Source organism: Nicotiana sylvestris, chromosome 10 (assembly GCF_000393655.2).
Source record: "Nicotiana sylvestris chromosome 10, ASM39365v2, whole genome shotgun sequence".
Classification (NCBI taxonomy): domain Eukaryota; kingdom Viridiplantae; phylum Streptophyta; class Magnoliopsida; order Solanales; family Solanaceae; genus Nicotiana; species Nicotiana sylvestris.
In genome coordinates, this window is record NC_091066.1 from 144,609,808 (window position 1) to 144,628,478 (window position 18,671).

General features: G+C 34.7%; 1 protein-coding gene across 1 annotated transcript; it reads right to left on the bottom strand.

Moving 5' to 3' along the window:
• Positions 1-8,284: 8,284 nt before the first annotated feature.
• On the bottom strand, positions 8,285-18,671 carry LOC104220679 (PH, RCC1 and FYVE domains-containing protein 1-like). Its single transcript, XM_009771586.2, has 10 exons — positions 18,344-18,671; positions 17,974-18,242; positions 17,286-17,372; positions 16,721-16,810; positions 16,101-16,181; positions 15,818-15,976; positions 13,610-15,700; positions 10,689-10,835; positions 9,435-9,721; positions 8,285-8,728 (listed from the first exon to the last, which is right to left on the bottom strand). Exons 2-10 carry the CDS (start codon positions 18,019-18,021, stop codon positions 8,635-8,637), a joined length of 3,084 nt encoding a protein of 1,027 aa, XP_009769888.1. The 5' UTR covers positions 18,022-18,242; positions 18,344-18,671; the 3' UTR covers positions 8,285-8,634.

Consider the following 18,671-nt stretch of genomic DNA (forward strand, 5'->3'; position numbering starts at 1 on the left):
GTAAGAAAATGGCAGTAATGGAAAGTGCAAATTACCGCCAAAGATTGGTTTTCAATAATACCTGATTATTTTATTCTAATTTGAATTCAATGTGGACAATATGCTTGATACCAAATTTTAATTTTTTCTTGTTTCTCATCAATTTAGAAGCTGAAAGCAATATTGAAATATACTTGTAGCCCGTTTGGCCAAGCTGCAAAAATCAGCTTATTTTGAGAAGTTTTTTTTTCAAAAATGTTTTTCTCAAAAGTACTTTTGGTGAGAAGCAGTTTGTATTTGGCTGATTAGTTTGAAAAACACTTTTGAGCAACAATTAGTGTTTGGTCAAGCTTTAAAAAACTGCTTTTAAGTGTATTTTTCTCAAAAGTACTTCTCAAAAAAATATTTTTAGAGAGAAGCTACTTTTTTCTGCTTCTGCTTATCCTCAAAAGCACTTTTTTTCTTTCCAAAAGCTTGGCCAAACACCTCAATTTTTGGGCAAAAGTGCTTTTGACAACAAAAAAAAACACTTTTGACCAAAAATAAGCTTGGTTAAACAGGCTATTAGTTCATGATTTTTCTTTCATGGGGCAAGTTTTAGTGAAAATAGCATTGACTAGCTTGTTTTTGGACCGATAATTGAAAAATATCTAGTGTTTGCAAAGTCATAAAAAATAGTTATTATTTTTTAAAGAGATAAAATCTAGACAAAAATACCTTAGCTGAAACATAAAAAGTTCTAGCATAATATGCTAAATTCGAACTCCTGCATATTAATTTTTTCGTATTTTTAAGGATGTTTTCGTTCAAATTTTATCTTTATATAAAAAAAATGACTAAAATTCGATTATTTTTGAAACTTCGGGTATTTTCAAGTAAATCAGGCTATTTGTGATCCCCCTCCCCCCAAATTTTATCATTGGAAAAGCAATTATTTCTGTTATATTAATTTGAGGCTTTTTCCCCTTCTCTCTCTATATATAGTCTGATTGTAAAAGTTAGCCTAAAATGAAATTAAATAAAAGATAAATTTATGTAATCGACCCTAATTTTGTGTGATACATAGTTGTAGTTATTGTTATTGTTGTTGGATTCTAACAGCTTGTTTGGATGGTTGTTACGCATCGTTTCATAATGTATTGTATCGTACTGTATTGTATTGTACTGTATCGTTTGATAAATATAATGTTTGGATAGCTTGTGTTGTTTGCCATCGTTTCATGATATCACACACCAGCAATATGAAGAATAAACTTGCAATATTATAAAGAAAAATTATGATACAAGGTAAAATTACTATATAAAAAAGTAGGGTAAATGATAAAATAAAATAATTTAATAATAATAAAGGGTGAGATTGAGAGAAAAAGACAAGGTAACGATGCGACCACTCCAAATCGGTCGTTACATAAAGTGGCACATTTCGTTGTTATGTAACGATGGATTTAACGATACGATACAATTTAAGTAACAATCAAAACAAATATTGTATTTAAAGTAACAATACAATACGATACGATACAATAGGTAACAACCATCCAAACAAGCTGTAAAATAACTGGTGCACTCATATCCTTGACCTGCCACTAGCTCAAAATTGTTCATTTGCATTATGCATTTGGAATTTGTTACTCCTTTTTTATATTTCTTACTTTGGAAAAAACTAAATCTATGACCAAAATAAAGAGTTAAGTACTAAATAATAGTAATAGGCAGATTCTTAAACAGTAATTTATTTTTTCGACACTTAAACATTAATTAAACACAAAGCAAAAATGATACCCATTCATTGATTGAATTTGGTTGTCTTTATTCTTATTTTGGCTTATTTCAAGGATAGTTCTTGCTTATGTTTTTTTGACCTATTTTTAGACTTTGTTCTCTTACCTTGATGGTTAATGCTATGACAATGAAATATATTTTACATTTCTGAAATTTAAGTGGAAAAAAGGTTAGCTCGGTGCACTAAGCTCCCATTATGTGAGGGATTGAGGAAGGGCCGGACCACAAAGGTCTATTATACGCAGATCCTGTATTTTTGCAAGAAGTTGTTTTCACGATCCGAACCCATAAAAACCTAGTTACGTGGCAGTAAATTCACTAGTTACGGCAAGGTCTCTCCTTATGAAATCTAAGTAGAATGTAAAAAGAGATAGGAACTCTCACTTATTGAACCAACAAAAAAGAAACCTCTCATTTATGTTTTGAAATGAGCTATTACTTCTCCTGAGCAGTGGTTCTTTTATTTCATACTAAGGAAAGTTGTACAAGAAAAAGGAAGAGAGAAAGAAAATCGTAGAAAAAGAACAAAAATTGCATGATTTGAGACCAAATTTTGTGCAACATGCACATGGAGAAGCTGTCTGACCGTGGATGAACAAATACAAATAAAAGTATTAACTTTCCATATGCAGATTTTGGGTCTGCAAAGAGACATAAAGTTTTTACTGCAATCACCGAAAGATGTGCTGCAGTGGATGAGACTGCTTCTCCCTTAACTAGAGGTCTCGGGTTCGAGTCCTGGGTATGGAAAATACTTTGGTAGGGAGCGCTTCCCCCCAAATGGGACCCTACGCAACGCGAATCCGAATATAATCGGGCTCCAATGCGGATACCGAACGGCGGGTGAAAACCAAAAAAAAGTTTGTAATGCAAACTCAACTTGTTGTCTGTCTTCTTTTGTTTTGCCTCTCTTTTTGTCTCTCTTTTTTCTTTTTCTTTTTCTCTCATAAATAGAATACTTGGAAAAAAAGTGTAAAAAAATTCCTGATAGAAAATACTTTTTCCTTAAATGAGCTTTACCCGGGCAAATTTAAGTAGGCGTTTGGATATAAAAATTATAATTTTTTTTAAAAAGTAGTATTTGGAATTAAGTTGAAAAATAATATTTGAAATTTGAAATTGTGTTTGGACATACATTTCACTTGAAAATTGTTGCAGTACAAAAATTTCTGAATTTTTTTTAAAAAATTCATTTTCGAAAAATTTTCAAAAACTTGTAAAATTTCATGGACAAACACATTTTTGACAAAAAAAAAAAAAACGCAAAAATATCTATTGACAAACGGTCCTAAATTAATGGGAACCCAAATTTTTATTTGAGTTGTAGCAGTAACACAAGTAGTAATATGTTTTTGGGTTGAAAATGGTCCCACAAAGTAGATCTTGTTCGTCGAGCCAATCCTTTTTATTACTATAATTTGGCATCCAATGGCTAAAGGACCACTCCTTTCTTTGCCCCATTATTGCATGCCAAATTGCCTATTGCTAAAGGGATCTATAAAATATCCAACACCTTTTCCTCTTTCCACTTTTCATTTCTTTAATTAGTCAAATTTCATGATTTTCTTAATCTCGAATATCTTCAAGAAACACAAACTTATCTTATGTTAGTTACAGCGGCGAAAGATGATCAGTTAAATATTCTTATACAAGTTATACAGTACATATACATCAAATATTATTGCTGTTATATATGTATAAAATTTTAAATACTCTTGAACTAGCAAAATTCTTGATTTTTTGCCACTAATGTATGTAATTGTTAATGGCGAAAATAATTTACTAACGTATTTAAAGTTCTAAGCATATAGGTAAGGGCCTTCATATGCCAATTTGGTGCGCTTTCTATATTTATTTATTTTTGCATGTAAATGTTCATAAATGCATAATTTAAGCCTATTAGTTATTACTCCAGTGAAAAGAATAATCATGGAAGCATACTTGATACTTGACAGGTCAGATTAATGAATTACATACAAGTTAAATATACTTGAGTTTCAATTTTTCTTGTACAAAAACATATATGGCCATGAAAACAATTATATTGTGATATATATATGTCAACAAACGATCTATTTCTAATCTTATTATAGAGTTTAATGACGACACGTGGATGATGATTAATTATATTGACATGTCACGGTAATCCAATGAAAATCGTCTTCATCAGAAAAACCTGCGTTGATTTATTATTACAAAGAGAATCAATATATATCAAGTTGTGTTATTTTTTTGGCACATGAAAGTTCTACATGTGTATTGAAGATCCAAGGCAGTGGATGCGAGCTTATTGAATACAATTGATTTGATTTAAATACAAGTGAAATTTTTTAGGTATATAAAATATATACACACACGTATCTGCATTTATAGCAAATTTGAACTTATTGTTGTATAAAGATATAGTGAAATCTATTGGTCTTGCCTTGCCATTTACCTCCTTCATTTTATACGACACTATTCCTCTATTAAAATAAATGGCATATCAACATTAATAATATACCAGTATGATCCTACAAACGGGGTGTAAGGAGGATGGGGTGTACGCAAACCTTACCTCTATCTTTGTGAGGTAAAGATGTTATTTTCGATAGACTCTCAACTCAAAAAAGTATTTTTTTTAAAATAAGTTTGAATATACAAGTGTAAAAAAAAAAAACAGTAAAGCTAATCAAAGTAAAAATAAAATAAAAATATGTAGTCATAAAATTAATTAAAGATAAAGATAGCATAATAACAATAATACTAGCAAGGAGAAGATGGAGTAGCTAAGGTACTCTAAACTAGAACCATGTTCCTCCACAGACAGGAGAAGAATCGCTCGACTACTTAGCTACTAACCTTCTATCATAATCGCTTGCTAGCCTATTCTATTTTAATCCCCGATCTCTACGCTCTCCTATATTGTAAAATATGGAATATACCTAGCCATATTTGGAAACTCTTTTTAGTTTAATCTTTGGATTTTACCTCTAATGAGATATTCTTATAATCATCATGACACGTTCAAGACAAAGAGTTAATGGTATTTTTGGTACATAACAAAAAATAATTCATTCTTTCTTAAGCTCTATCTTGAGTCAACATGCCACATAAATTGAAAAGGAATGAGCATTAATAATCTAATTCACCTCCAAAGCTTGTAGGCTTTTATGGTTCGTTCGATTACCAGGATTATGATACCAATTCGGTATTAAATATGAAATTTTATTTATCTACTGTTTTGGTTATTTGTATTAGTTAATATCGAATAAATTTATAATAAAATTTTGATATTATCTTATCATATAAGAGGTGAAACTATATAATTGTGAGATTGTAATCCTAGGATAACCTTGTTTTGAGCCAGATAATGAAGTTTCTGTTTGGTCATAGATTTTGGCTACTTTATTTTTTGTTTAAAAAAAAACACTTTTTATTAATGGAATATGGTCAGTTTTTGAAGAAAAAAAATTATTTTTTCAAAAACTGATTTAGGACAGTTTGGGTAAAAAAATTCTCCATTCACAAAAATTCAAGTTCTTTTTCAAATAAAATGTATGTTCAAACACAATTTTAATTTTCAAAAATTATTTTTTAAAACAATTTCAAAGAACTATTTTTCAAGTTTCAACTAAATCTATATCTAAATAGTAGCGAAATTTCATGTTTATGAAAGAATGGTTTGAAATTGGGAAAAGTCGGAAATGAGTAGCGGACATTATATGTCATGTTTGTTTCCTTTTTTCCTGTTCAAAGTACAGACCAAACAAATGAATGAATTAAGAGTGAATCAAAAAATCAAACTCCCATGTCGTGTCACTAAATATTGATTGGCTATAAGAGCACACGTTTCAATAAAAGAGTGGCAGATCGTGGCTTCCTTTTCACCCTTCGTTTTCCTTCCTTTTTTTAAAAACAGAATCTTTACCGAAGAATTAACCCAAATAACCGTCCACCCAACCGCTAAACTAAAAATAGTATGATGAAAGTATAATATATGCATAATTTATATATTATATGTATATAATTGTGTAATCAATATATGAATCGATATATATGGCTAGAAAAAATAAACAATGAATATGACCGACTATTTGTATAAATATTCCTTCTGTATCCTACTTATGGGTTTGTTGTTTTAAAACGAAATCTTTACACGATTAATCAGTCATATTTGTTATTTACTTTTTCTAGCTGATATACATTAATTATACATATATCATACATAAATTATTCATATATTATATATTCATCGACTATTTTAAATTTAAGCGTTTGTATGAATGGATTAGTTCTTCTTTTAAAACTTCCCACTTAAAAGTTGCCTGTAGTTGTCTACTTGCCTTGACTTCCTTGTTTGGGTATGACAAAATCATATTTGGGCCCACTTTGCGCTTTCTGGGCCCTTACCCCGTACATTTAAAGAATGTAATTTTTATCTACTATAACAAAAGTTAACATCTTATTTATTTTAAATAAATATTATTTTAAAAAATTATATTCTATAGATACTCTTTAATGTATTTAAATACGCTATTTAGTTACACTATTTTCTTTCTCTCTCTACTTTGATACATGTTATTCTTTTCCCCATTCTCTGAAAACACAATGCTCAATCTCAAAATTCCTCTCATCCACATTACCTACAATTAGTCACAAACAAATTTAGAATAGAAAATACAGCAACGGAGATATGCGTACGAAGAAGAAAACAGCGTCGGAGATGGCCGCTGGTGGCCGATGAAAGTGGATTGAGCAAGTGAACAATGAGAGGCTTTGAGAAGTACCCTAAGGCAAGCCGTTATGGATTGTTAGATGGAATTTCGAATAACTGTTGTGTGAAACGACTGCGAGCATATGGATGTTTGAGATTCGGCCCAATTTTTGGGGCTTAATAATTGACCAAATTTTAGGGTTTGTTCTTGAATAAAGACGACGGAGTTTGGAGCTGAGCAACTTGATTTTCTGTTCATATTTTTCATTGTAATTCAATTTATCTCGCTATATTCCATGTATTTCATTGTATTCACTGTCTTTTTTTCATTGTATTTCAATGTATTCCACTGTATTCTTTGTATTTTGTTGTATTCATTATCTCGCCATATGCCATGAATGTATTCATATTTTTTTTTAATTAATATACTTTATGTATTCAGATATATTATATAATTTCTCTAAAGATTGCTATGTTTTTGGTTATTCATCGGTTGAGAATCTTTTTTATAACTGAAAATACAAATTTTGTGTGCTGTAATTGAGTTTGTTGAGTTATATTAGGAGTCTATTATGTTAATTGATTCACTTCCGTTTAAAAATAGTGTAATCCCCTGTTTCACACCGTGAATACAGTCGAATACAGTTGAATACAATAATCTATCCAGCTGTAATCCCATGTTTCACGCCATGAATACACTCGAATACAACAACTGATTAGCTGGACTTCCCTGATTCACGCCTATATTTGCTACTGTATTCATGAATACAGTAGTTTAAATACATTTAATACATCTTATAACAACAGAAAACGTATCTACAATATGTAATATAGCAAATGGTATCTATAGATAGCTAATTACCACTAAAAGATAGTACTTTATGAAAATTTCTCTTGGAGAATTAACTCAAATAGCCGACCACCTAACCGCTTAAACTATAAATAGCCGGTGAACGTATAATAAATGCATAATTTATATATTACATGTATATAATTATGTATAATCAATGCATAATCTATATGACTAGAAAAAATAAATAGTGAATATGGCCGGCTATTTGTGTAAAGATCTCTTTGTTTTCACCAAGAGCTTAGCATCTCCGTCACGTAGAAATAGCGTGCACTGTGGCAGAGCTAGAAATTTATCCAATGGTATTCAAACTTAAAAGAAGTGAAAAAAATTCTCCAACAAAGGGTGCTTAATATATGTCATATACGTCTAAAATTTAATATTTTACCTATATACGCAGTGTAATTTTTCGATAAAGGGTGGTCATCACCGTTATGAAAATGTAGCTTCACCCATGTGCCACTGGCCACTTTTTGGTCATATCTTTAAACAAAAATAACCCATATCCTGGAGTTCCAAATTTCACAAGTAAAGTTCGACATTATTAAGGAGTTTCACATGTAGAATCGTTAAACTCTACATGATTATTAAATCTGACAATATTATATTATAGAGTTTCACGTGTAGAATCTCGAAACTCTCCGATGAAAAATGACTACCTATCTTTACAGGGGCTGAAAATTACAGTTTGTAAAATTTCCCCTTAGGATTCAGTGGAGAAATGGCATCAGGTAGCTGCTTTTAAGGGATAGCCCGTTTCTAAAAAAATATTTAAAGTTCAGTCAATTTTTGGCAAACTATTGCTACTTCTTCAAATTCATCAAATTTGCACTTACAAGTGTAAGTTTAAATTATTTGGTCTTTGTTTATTAGATGCTTACAATTTATGAAATGCATGTTTAGTGATAGCCGATAGGAAAGCATGCAAACAGCATTCTCCTGAACACAACTCTCCTCAGTCCTCTCTTCACAAAGAATGCCCAACTCTGACTGTTGTATCAAATTCATAAATAAAAGTCACAGGAAAAAAAAACTGTACCTACAAATTTGTTAATTTCTCACTCACTACTGTTATACTACACGAAAACTAGCCATTAGTTGAAACGAGATCATCAAAAAATAGAGACATCTGCATCAAAAAATGATATACAAATGCACACATCAAAGAAAATATAGACACAAAATTTACCCTTTTCCTATTTCCGCTGATCCCTCGATACTGCTGCTCTTTATTGTTTGAATGCAGAATCTAGAAGTTGTTTCCAATAGACCCTCGGCTCAGGAAAGCAAAAGCACCATATAGTAACAAATGCCAAGTTGCTACAAATTAGACATTAGGTGTGATGTTGTACTTCTCGCAGATTTTTTGTCCATTTTCATTCCACCACTTCTCTGCCTCTTCCTCAGTGAAGATTTTACGGCTGTAGGAAAGCACACAAAACTTCAGCAAATAAATCAAGATAATTCAAGTCGAAGAAATGTTAAAAATTAAATTCCACCTATTTGATGTCGAATACTGTTTTTTCAAGAAACAATAGTTTATGGTAACAACTTTTGCAGGTATTTAGCTGAAATCACAGTTTTCTGTTCCTCTTGCTAAATGCTGACTTCCAGCAATTTGAAGCTATTGATCAGAGGTTTACGTGATCATGCCAAATAAAAAGGAGATACATGCATGCAAATGAACAATTTGTGATATCAGTTGGCATTGACGAAAACAGACTAGTTGTCAATTCAGGAAGCATAATGGGCAGCCTGGTGCATAAAACATCCTGCGTTCACACATGGTCCAGGGAAGGGCCACACATGTATGCAGCCTACCCCCATGCAAGCATTAGTGATGGCTTCACGGCTCGAACCCGTGACCTATAGGTTACACAGAGGCAACTTGACCGTTGCTCCTCTTCAATTCAGGAAGCATAATATGTTGTTAAATAGGGCAGCACATATGATGAATACAAAAACATGAAAAGAGAAATTGCTAGCTAATTCTCCGATTCACAAGTCAAATATCACATATTATAAGCTCTTACTGAAGTTGTTCAATGGAAAGAGTAAACTGCTGAGTGGTTAGTTATTTTTATTTTTTACTCCCCAAAAAACGAAACAGGTTAAAAAGATAAGTACCTGAAACGAACTCGTTTCAGTTCATTGCCTCCATCTGGTAAGGAAAAAAGATACAGGTAGATGCCTGGTTCAACTTGTATCATTCGCTCAGCCTTCTGCTTTCTAGACTTGATACCCTTGGCTGAGACAGGAGTATTAGAACTACCACTGCAATCGGTTACGGCTGCGGTGGTTACACAACTACCATTAGAAGGACGGCTACGGTCAAACGATGTTTGTTCAGCATTAAAATCTAAATTGCCGGTGGAGATCTGCTCTTCTGGAAGCCTCTCAGTGATCTCCTTCATCTGTAGAAAATTGGATTATCCATGCCATTAGATTACAGGACATCGATCTCAAAGGAATAAGCAGATATACAAGTATCAACTGAAAACATAGAGATGGGAAGAAGAAAAAAGCAACCAACTATAATATAGTTGACCAGCGATGAGACAATCGGTGAAGGGTGGTATCGAGGTAAACTAATTGGAATATGTGAAGCTGCTTTCACGCCACTTTCATCAAATTTAAGTAGTACGATCGCCAGAATATTCAGCCGTTCACTTCCCTTGGGAAGTAAAACAAAATAAAAGTGCTAGCCTAGTTGACAAACAGAGGCAAGTTGAACTTACAAAGTCAAAGAGAATTGTAATTTTGAGCGACAAGACTAGAGGACTTTCTTTTTTAGATGTAATTTCATCTTCTTGAAGTATGGAAACTACCTGCCCTCCATTTGTACTACTTGTTACTCATCAGGTAGTTAAGCTTATGAAGAAAGTGATTCATTTTATGCAGTGAGTATACGAAATGACTGGAAAATATGAGATAATAACTAAATAAACAAAAACACAGAAGACATACTCTGACCGCTTTCTGAGAATCTCAACTAGCTTGCCGATGCATAATGAGAACCTTATAGGTCATGCGCATGTAAGTGTGTACCATGTAAATTTATGTCATGGTAAAACAGCGATGAACAGAATATACTCTTGAATGAATAATGCGAGCGCTACAATATCCAAACTAATAGATTAAGTTCCCACAAGTTGGAACTAGCTTCAGTAACTGCTAATAGAAAATGAATGACTGCAACTGATGAGCAAATAGATTACAAAACATGCCAAGAACAGAACAAAATTTGATCTGGGCGTATGATAATATAAGGCTATTAAAACTAGATCGAACTCAAGAACGCTAAAATAGTTACAAGATCTTTAAGTACAACAACTATGCAGACATTGCAGATTAAACATTTGAATATAAAGATCATCTAACCTGGGCAGTCAGAGACTTGATTACTTGTTTTGCTGCTTTTCTTTTCTCTGCTTCAATAGCTGCTTTTGCAGTAGCATCCTTCAACTGCTTTGTCTTTCTCTCAAGTTCAACTTCAAGAAGTTGAGATTTGGTTGCAAGATCTTCCAACTACAAACATTTTTGAGTCAATCTCATCAGTTTGGAACTTTGTTATCACGTTACTTAATTGCTCGCAGAGGTATGCATCAAGAATATTTAAACAATTGTGTATATTAGGATCAACTAAGAAGATGCATTATCAGTTAGGATCAATTAGAAAGATTCTATGACTGTAATTATGCATTCTTTCCTATTTTGTCAAACACTAATTAAGCCATGGTTTATTGAGAGAATAAATCAAGCCGAACATTAGTCTGATTCTCTTCTCTACTTCTTATTTCACATGGTATTACTATTAGAGCCAGGGTACAAAATCATTTCCCTGAAAAATTGGTATCCAGATCTCCAGTTCAACCATCAAAACGAAAAAAGGCCAGAAGAGGAAATTTTCCAAAGAATAGATACACAGAAGCTTTCGACGAACAAGGACTTAATTTTGTCTGTTGCAAGTGATCTCTAGGCTGCACTGCCGCGTCAAACCCAGCCTCAAACAATCGGACTGGAAAATCCCATCGAACAAAAGAGGATGTGTACACCCTCCACTTCTAGTAAGCATGGCACTTCAACTATAAGCGGAATAACAGTCATTCAAGCTATTGCTCTTTCTCTTATCAGAAGAAAGAGAGCATTGAAAACAGAAAAGAGAGTGCGCTCTCGAGCCAAGAATAAGTGTCAAAGACAATATGCACAAACAAGCCTATTCAATGAGTATAACATTTTAGCTTTACTAGGGTGGACTGGAAATTAAGCCAACATTGATGAACTTGTCTCATTGGTAATCTAGTTGACAACGACTCCACTTAGTTTGCTGGGCCTTTCACATCATACTGACCTATCGCTACCCTTTGAATCTCAATGGTTTAGTTTATCAGTGACTCCTCACTTGGACATTCAGGTACTTTTTCTTCTTGTTTCAAAATTAGATTTTCCGATGATCTTTTGGTCTCAGATACCTCTAGTCAAACCCCTCTATTACGTCATTGATTTTTTTTTTTTTTTTGGCGTAAGGACAGGAGACATGCAGAGTTGTTAGGTATTCTGATGCAAACTTGAATGATCTCCTTCATATAGATGTTCCACCTTAGGGTGTTGTATCTTAATCGTCAGCGACCTAGTATCTTGGAAACTTAAGAAGCTTGGTTTCATAGAAAATTGGAGGAAATGAACCAATGAAACGGATTAGTGAGAGTAAAACCGCATTACAAATTGTTTCAAATTCTGTGGTTCATGAAATACTAAAGCACATAGATTTTAGTTGTTACTTTATCGGGCAAAAAATTTGAATTTAATGTATAACTACCAGTTTTGTTAATACAAGTGACTAGTTAGCAGATATCCTCGCAAAATCACTTCGAAACTTCAGGATCGAATACATTAACAAGAAGTTTGGAGCACACAATATTTAAGGCCAAATTTAAAAGGATACGTTAAGAATGTTTTGTTAAATAAACAATAGTTAAGAAGAGTATTGATATATCAGTTAGGATCATTTAGGCAGATTTATTATCAGGATCAATCAGAGAGATTCGAGGACTGTTATTAATCCTTCTATCTTATTTCAGAACATGTTTAAACACTATTTAAATTCCAATAGCATGAGGGATCGAGGTGAACATTCCTCCAATTTGTTTCTCCTCTACTTCACCTACAGTTTGCAACCACATATTCAACTGGATGAATTATTCATACAGCATAGTCACTGAACTTCCCACCTAGTCTCATGTCCAAAACTAATCGATGTAAGTTTCCATCTTGATCGAGCTTTATCTTATTAAATAAAGCTGCAAAGCTACTGATCATCCACCTATGTAATTAGATATATGAATATTGTTTGTTTGCTAGTTTTAAGATGCTAGTATTAGTTGCACGTCAAACCAAAAAGCAGATGGCTGCACATACAAGACTCAAATTATTTTTCAGAGGTAAGACAACTTCATTCTTAAGTAATCGCTGGATAAAGTGTAGAATGGTTTTCTCCTATCTTTTTCTCCTCATATCTTCTTCTTGTCAATATGTCTACACGGAGGTTCATGATGTGTAGGTTTATAGGCTGTCCAATATTCCGTTGAAGGTAAACCCGAAATGAGAAACATCATTAGCCCATTTTCATGCATAAAATCAACAAATAGTTTCTTGAAGCCTAGTTATCTCAATAACACAACTTGGATAACTGGAAACCGACATAACGGATGGTTATCTAGGGAGGGAAGAGATTTTGGGAGGCATATTAAAAACAGACCTTTCTTTCGTAAGAAGAGCTGAATTCAAATAAAATATTAATCATTTAAGCTTATAAAGAGTATCAATCATTTCAGGAACCTAATCCCGTAGCACCTAAAATCAACACAATGTGTATAGATATAAAAATCATATTGCGTCTATCTATCGCACCGTATGCATGCACATCGAAGGAGCAATTTGAAATGTGAACATCTCATACTCTATTGAACTGCTCAAATGACAGTTCTATTGGATATTTGTAATTTGAATCTTCCGTAGAAGCATATAAGTTAGAAGTTGTTGCATGAATTTAGCATCATTATGACGCTCTTAAATGTTTTAGAACAAACTGAAAGTTAGTAACAGAGTATTTGTTTTTAACTTCGCATTAGCATCTCATGAACTCAATAATAGGCAAAAACATTTACCGGTGGAGTGCTTATCAAAACACAGATTTATTACTAGCAAGAAGCCATAAAGAGATATAGAGTTGAAAGAAAGCAAGCATTAGGATTTAGCATGAAGAGAATGGAAAATTGTTCCACCGCATAGAAATAGCTCACCTGTGCCTTTAATTGTTTGACCTCCTGGCTTAAGCTCTCATTAATAGGCTTCAAATTATCTATAACTACTTCAGCTGTACGAACAGGACGATACGGAGTTGGCATTGCAGGCCACGATGGACTTGTCTTTCCTGGCGAAGGAGATGTCGACTGAGAAACCACTCTCGCACTCGGAAGAGAAGCCGATAAGAGACCTTTTGGAACTCGAAATGGACTGATTGGTGATTTAGGTAAGGAAAAGCTTTCCCTCTGAGCATTTTCACTTTGAAAAGATAATGCAGGGTTCTCATTTTGATCAACCCTGGAAATTCTTCCCTGAATGCGGTTGAATGAGTCAGAAGACGAGAGTCTGGAAGTTTGGCCTACAAATAGAGGAAGCTTATCTGTCTGCTCATAAGCCTTATAATTTCCAGTTTTGACTTTTGGAACTCGATACGTAGATTCTGATTCAACTGTTTTCTGTAACTTGTCAAAACAATCATCACAGACACGATATGGCTTGTTTGTGCTTGGGGCTAATGATGCTTTAAGTGATTTTTTGCTGCTGCATGCTTTGCAAAAGACAAATCCACAATTGTAACAATTATGACGTTTTCTTCTGAAATTGAAAGGGATACGGCATCCAAAGCATACAGAATTATCAGCACTTAATGCCCAATTGTGTACACAAATAGCAGCAGTAAAATTTGAACCACACACTATTCTCTTTACTTGTTTATCCCTCAAAATAGCTACTAGAGTAGGTGTATACTTATTCTCGCAGTCCCCATGACCAAGTTGTCCATTTTCACCCTTTCCCCACGTATAAACTTCTGTTTTGGAAGTCAAAACTGCAACATGGTGTGAACCACAAGAAATTTCCTCCACAGTACTGTCAGCGATATTACCTTCTACACGAATTGGTAACTTCCCATTAGCTAGAGGGCAACCGAGCTGGCCATAAACAGTACTACCCATTGTATATACTTGGCCCCCAGTTGTCAATGCAACGGTCATGGTATAGCCACAGGCTACTTGACTGAAGTTTATGTCAACCAATGCAGCTATGCACTCAGGAGCTAGTTTCGGTTCATCGCCATCATGTCCTAGTCGCCCTTTGTCTCCGTCCCCCCAGGTGAATAGCGTTCCGAACGGACCATCGGATGGTCCAGAATCCAATCCACTCATTAGTTCAACTATAGCAGCAGTATGCCAAACACCACAGGCAACCTTGAGTGTCCTCAGTCCTTTAAAACTTTCGACCTCTCTAGGAGTAATATATACGGAACGATCCCCATGACCCAATGCACCAAAAGTTCCATCTCCAAATGTAAACAAGCGGCCGGCAGTTGTTATGAGAGCTGTATGCCAAGGCCCACAGGAGATATGAGACACTCTTAAACCTTCCATGAGCCCACATACTCTCTTTGGGATCCAGTGACTGGCTTCACTTCTGTGTCCAAGCAAGCCCGAACTTTTAGCGCCGTCACCCCAAGTGTATAGATCCCCGGAGGATGTAACAGCACACGAGTGATATTCCCCACATGCAATTACCTCAACATTCATTCCTCTGAGATTGTTGATGAGCTTGGGATGTGAAACGTCTGTTTCAGCCCCATGCCCCAGCCTGCCGCCTCCTTCTTCACCCCAGCTGAATACCTCTCCTTGTTTTGTGACTAACATAGCATGCTTAGTACCACAGGCAATACTCTGAACATCAAGTACCACAGTTGACTCTAGTGCCTTGGGAGTATAAGCATTAATCCTTGTACCAGATGATCTGCCAATTCTGTGCTTACCGCCGCCCAATAGCCCATTGCCAGTACCTTCTCCCCAAATGAAGACATCTCCTAGGTTATCAAAATCTTCAAGGCAAGAACCCTGGCTGGATGAACTTATGGCACTAGATAAACTAACTCGGAATGTATCGGCCGTAGAACTTCGAGCATTTGAGTTGTCAACTGTTCCAGAAGACAACGAGCTAAGATTAAAGGCAACTGTTTCAGCAAGTGTAGGACTCTTGGAAGCTGCAGTGTATGAAATAATGTCAGCATAGGCTTTTCCGAGCCTGCTCTGAGGTAGATTCTCAGTTCTTTGATTGTCTCCTTGATCCTGAGGCAAAAAGATGGTGATACAGCATTGTTGAATCAGTTGGAGGAGGGAAGGAGTGAGAGGAGAGAAAGAATGAAAACGCACAACTAAAGAAAGTGCAACAAAATGCTAACATACAATAGATGAAGTTGATGTGGTGACTTGTTCACCAAACGGACTATCAGGAAACACGGGTTCACTTCTTGCATCATTTCTTCCTTTGCGAGAGCGTCCCCGTGTAATTATTGCCTTCAGCCCAGCAATCCAAACCTCAGCTTCATCCTTGTCTTTACAGATCTACACAGAATTATCATTAGAGTTGTATAATTTTTTTAAGACTAAGTTGTAGAAATCAAAATGCTCATTTTTCACGACAGGGAAGAATATTTGTTTTCATTGAGGAGACAAATCAGAAACCTACCAAGTCCAAAGATCTGTCATTACAGATGAGAGAAAATGATTGATACTCCTTTTCAGGCCGAGGATACCGCTGGAATATTGCCTAAGGAGGAGAAAAATTAACACTGTTTTGGTCAACCACTTGAACTAAAGCTCCAGAGCAAGAAGGAATATATAATCACACAGAATAAGGATCAAAATTTGACAAGAAGTAAGAAGAGCAAAGTCCTACTGAACTCTAAGTGTACAATTTTTACAATTCAATCATAGAGCACAATCAAACACTTGATGCAGAAACTACTTGTACTGATTAATGATCAGAAAATTTAATCCACCTTCTCTTACAGAGTAAAACCGGAAAATCTCCCGTTCAAAGCACTCCTAAAGTATTGTCCATCGTCTCCTTTAAGTCTTTGATTCTTATTTTGTTCCTCCATTATCCTATCCCAGTTTGGTTCCACTCCACCACCCAATCACCCTTAAAGAAAAAGATGAAAAGAAAAGAGGAACAATAGACATTGCCATTTCGGCAAGTTAACAAAACTACAGTCCTACTGTCTCTCCTTGGAAGCACTCACAGAAGGAAAATTGAGGAAGAAAATTTCTTTAATTAGGGGAAAAGCTGGGAATAGTCAAACTCACAGTTCTCTGTCCAGGAATAATCCTTGAAACATGACACAGTTCAAGCTGTTTTTCTTCTTTGCCGTGGTACCATACCAACGCAGATTCGTCCTGATACATACCCAAGAAAGCCCTTAGTGATACGGTATAAATACAACTTGTAAATCAAGTTTCCAACAAGTAAAAAAAAAAAACAGTACTTATTGAAATGCATATTCAACATTTTTTTGATAATCAAAATATCCCCGAGGACAGCTTGTGCACAATTCAGAACTCGGTGGTTCTTAACTTTGTGCATGATACTCTGTTGCAAATTATAAGGGATCCTGAACGTCAAACAGTTTCTATCTTTTGACAAAATGTTCATATAAGAATGAATACCAGCAAAGACATAATGCCGTGGTTCTTAACTTTTCTAGTATCATACAAACGTCATAATCACTTCCAATGAGACCACTAATTTTAATGTGTCCTTCTGCAGACTGAAGATGTTAAGAACTTAAATGCATAGATACTGTATTATGTCCTCCAGCATGCATTTTAGCCTCATGACCCACAAAGGAAATGAGCTAACTAAAGAACTCACATTCGATAGACGAAAAGGACAGAACTTGGGTTTTCCTCTGCGCCCATATTTCAGCAGATTTGCTCCTTTCTTAAGCGCTGCAATGGCCTTCACATGAAACAAAGGCAAAAAGAAAAGATAACAAGCAGAAAACAGTTAGACTTAATATCTACATGCAGGGCGATAAATACATTTATTTTGCATTCCCTAAATCTAGAACCTCCTAATTACTTGCAGAGGCGGATGGAGCCTATATACTATGGGTTTAACTAAACCCAATATTTCGACACAAAACATACATAAGTATATCTATATATAACAGCCCGGTGCACTAAGCTCCCGCTATGCGTGGAGTCCGGGGAAGGGACGGACCAAAAGGGTCGATTGTACGCAGCCTTGCCCTGCATTTCTGCAAAAGGCTATTTCCACGGCTCGAACCCGTGACCTCGTGGTCACATGGCAACAGCTTCACCAGTTACGCCAAGGCTCCCCTTATATATATATATATATATAGGGCGTGCGCACGCTTGTGTGAAAAAACACTAAAATTTCAACATATATTAAAAGCCGAACTCATATTATCAAAAGTATAATGAGAATAGTGCTAATAACTTTAAAGGCTAAATTTATCAAGTTTAAATCCTGGACCCGTCTCTTATTACTCTATAGTAGTTTTGCGAATAAAACAAAAAGGAAGCAAAATAAGTACCTGATCAATGTCCCTATCAGCAAGACTAGACCTCTGGAAATCAGCCATTCAAGTGGTAATACTATTAGGTGAAAAACCCCAGCACCCATCTGAACAACCACAGGGAAAACTCCTTCCCCTACTAGTATACCCCATATACTAATCCCCTCAGCTACATTAAATACAACACCCAATTCCTTCATTTATCCCATTGTATGTACACGTCATAAAATTCTCAATAAACCATTCCCTTTGTCCAAATAGCAATCAACATTCAACTCCTCCAGCAGCTGAAAGTAGAAAGTCACCATTTATGAAAGTGTTGTATAAATTCAAGAAATGAAATTAAACAGGATAATTTAATTCTATAACCAAAAGGGTCATGTTTTACCTTCTTTTCTTGAAATTTTTGAGACAATTGAGCCGTTGATATTTATCTGATGAGCCAAAAAACAAGTCTTTTGGGAGCTCAAGCGAATAGCCAAAAATTGGAAACAAACATGCAAACAATATGAATGTATTTTTGAGTATGAAGATTGAAAAGAATGCGTTCTTGCTTTAATTTCAATCTTGAAAAAAGGGTTTTTTCAGAAACCCAAATTATAGTAAAAGTAATAATACAACATTTTTTAAGGAGAAGAATTCTTTCGTGCGTCCCTTAATGTTCTTTTTGGTGTTGTTTGTATCAATGATCTCTGTTTTTTTTTCCTTTGTTTTTA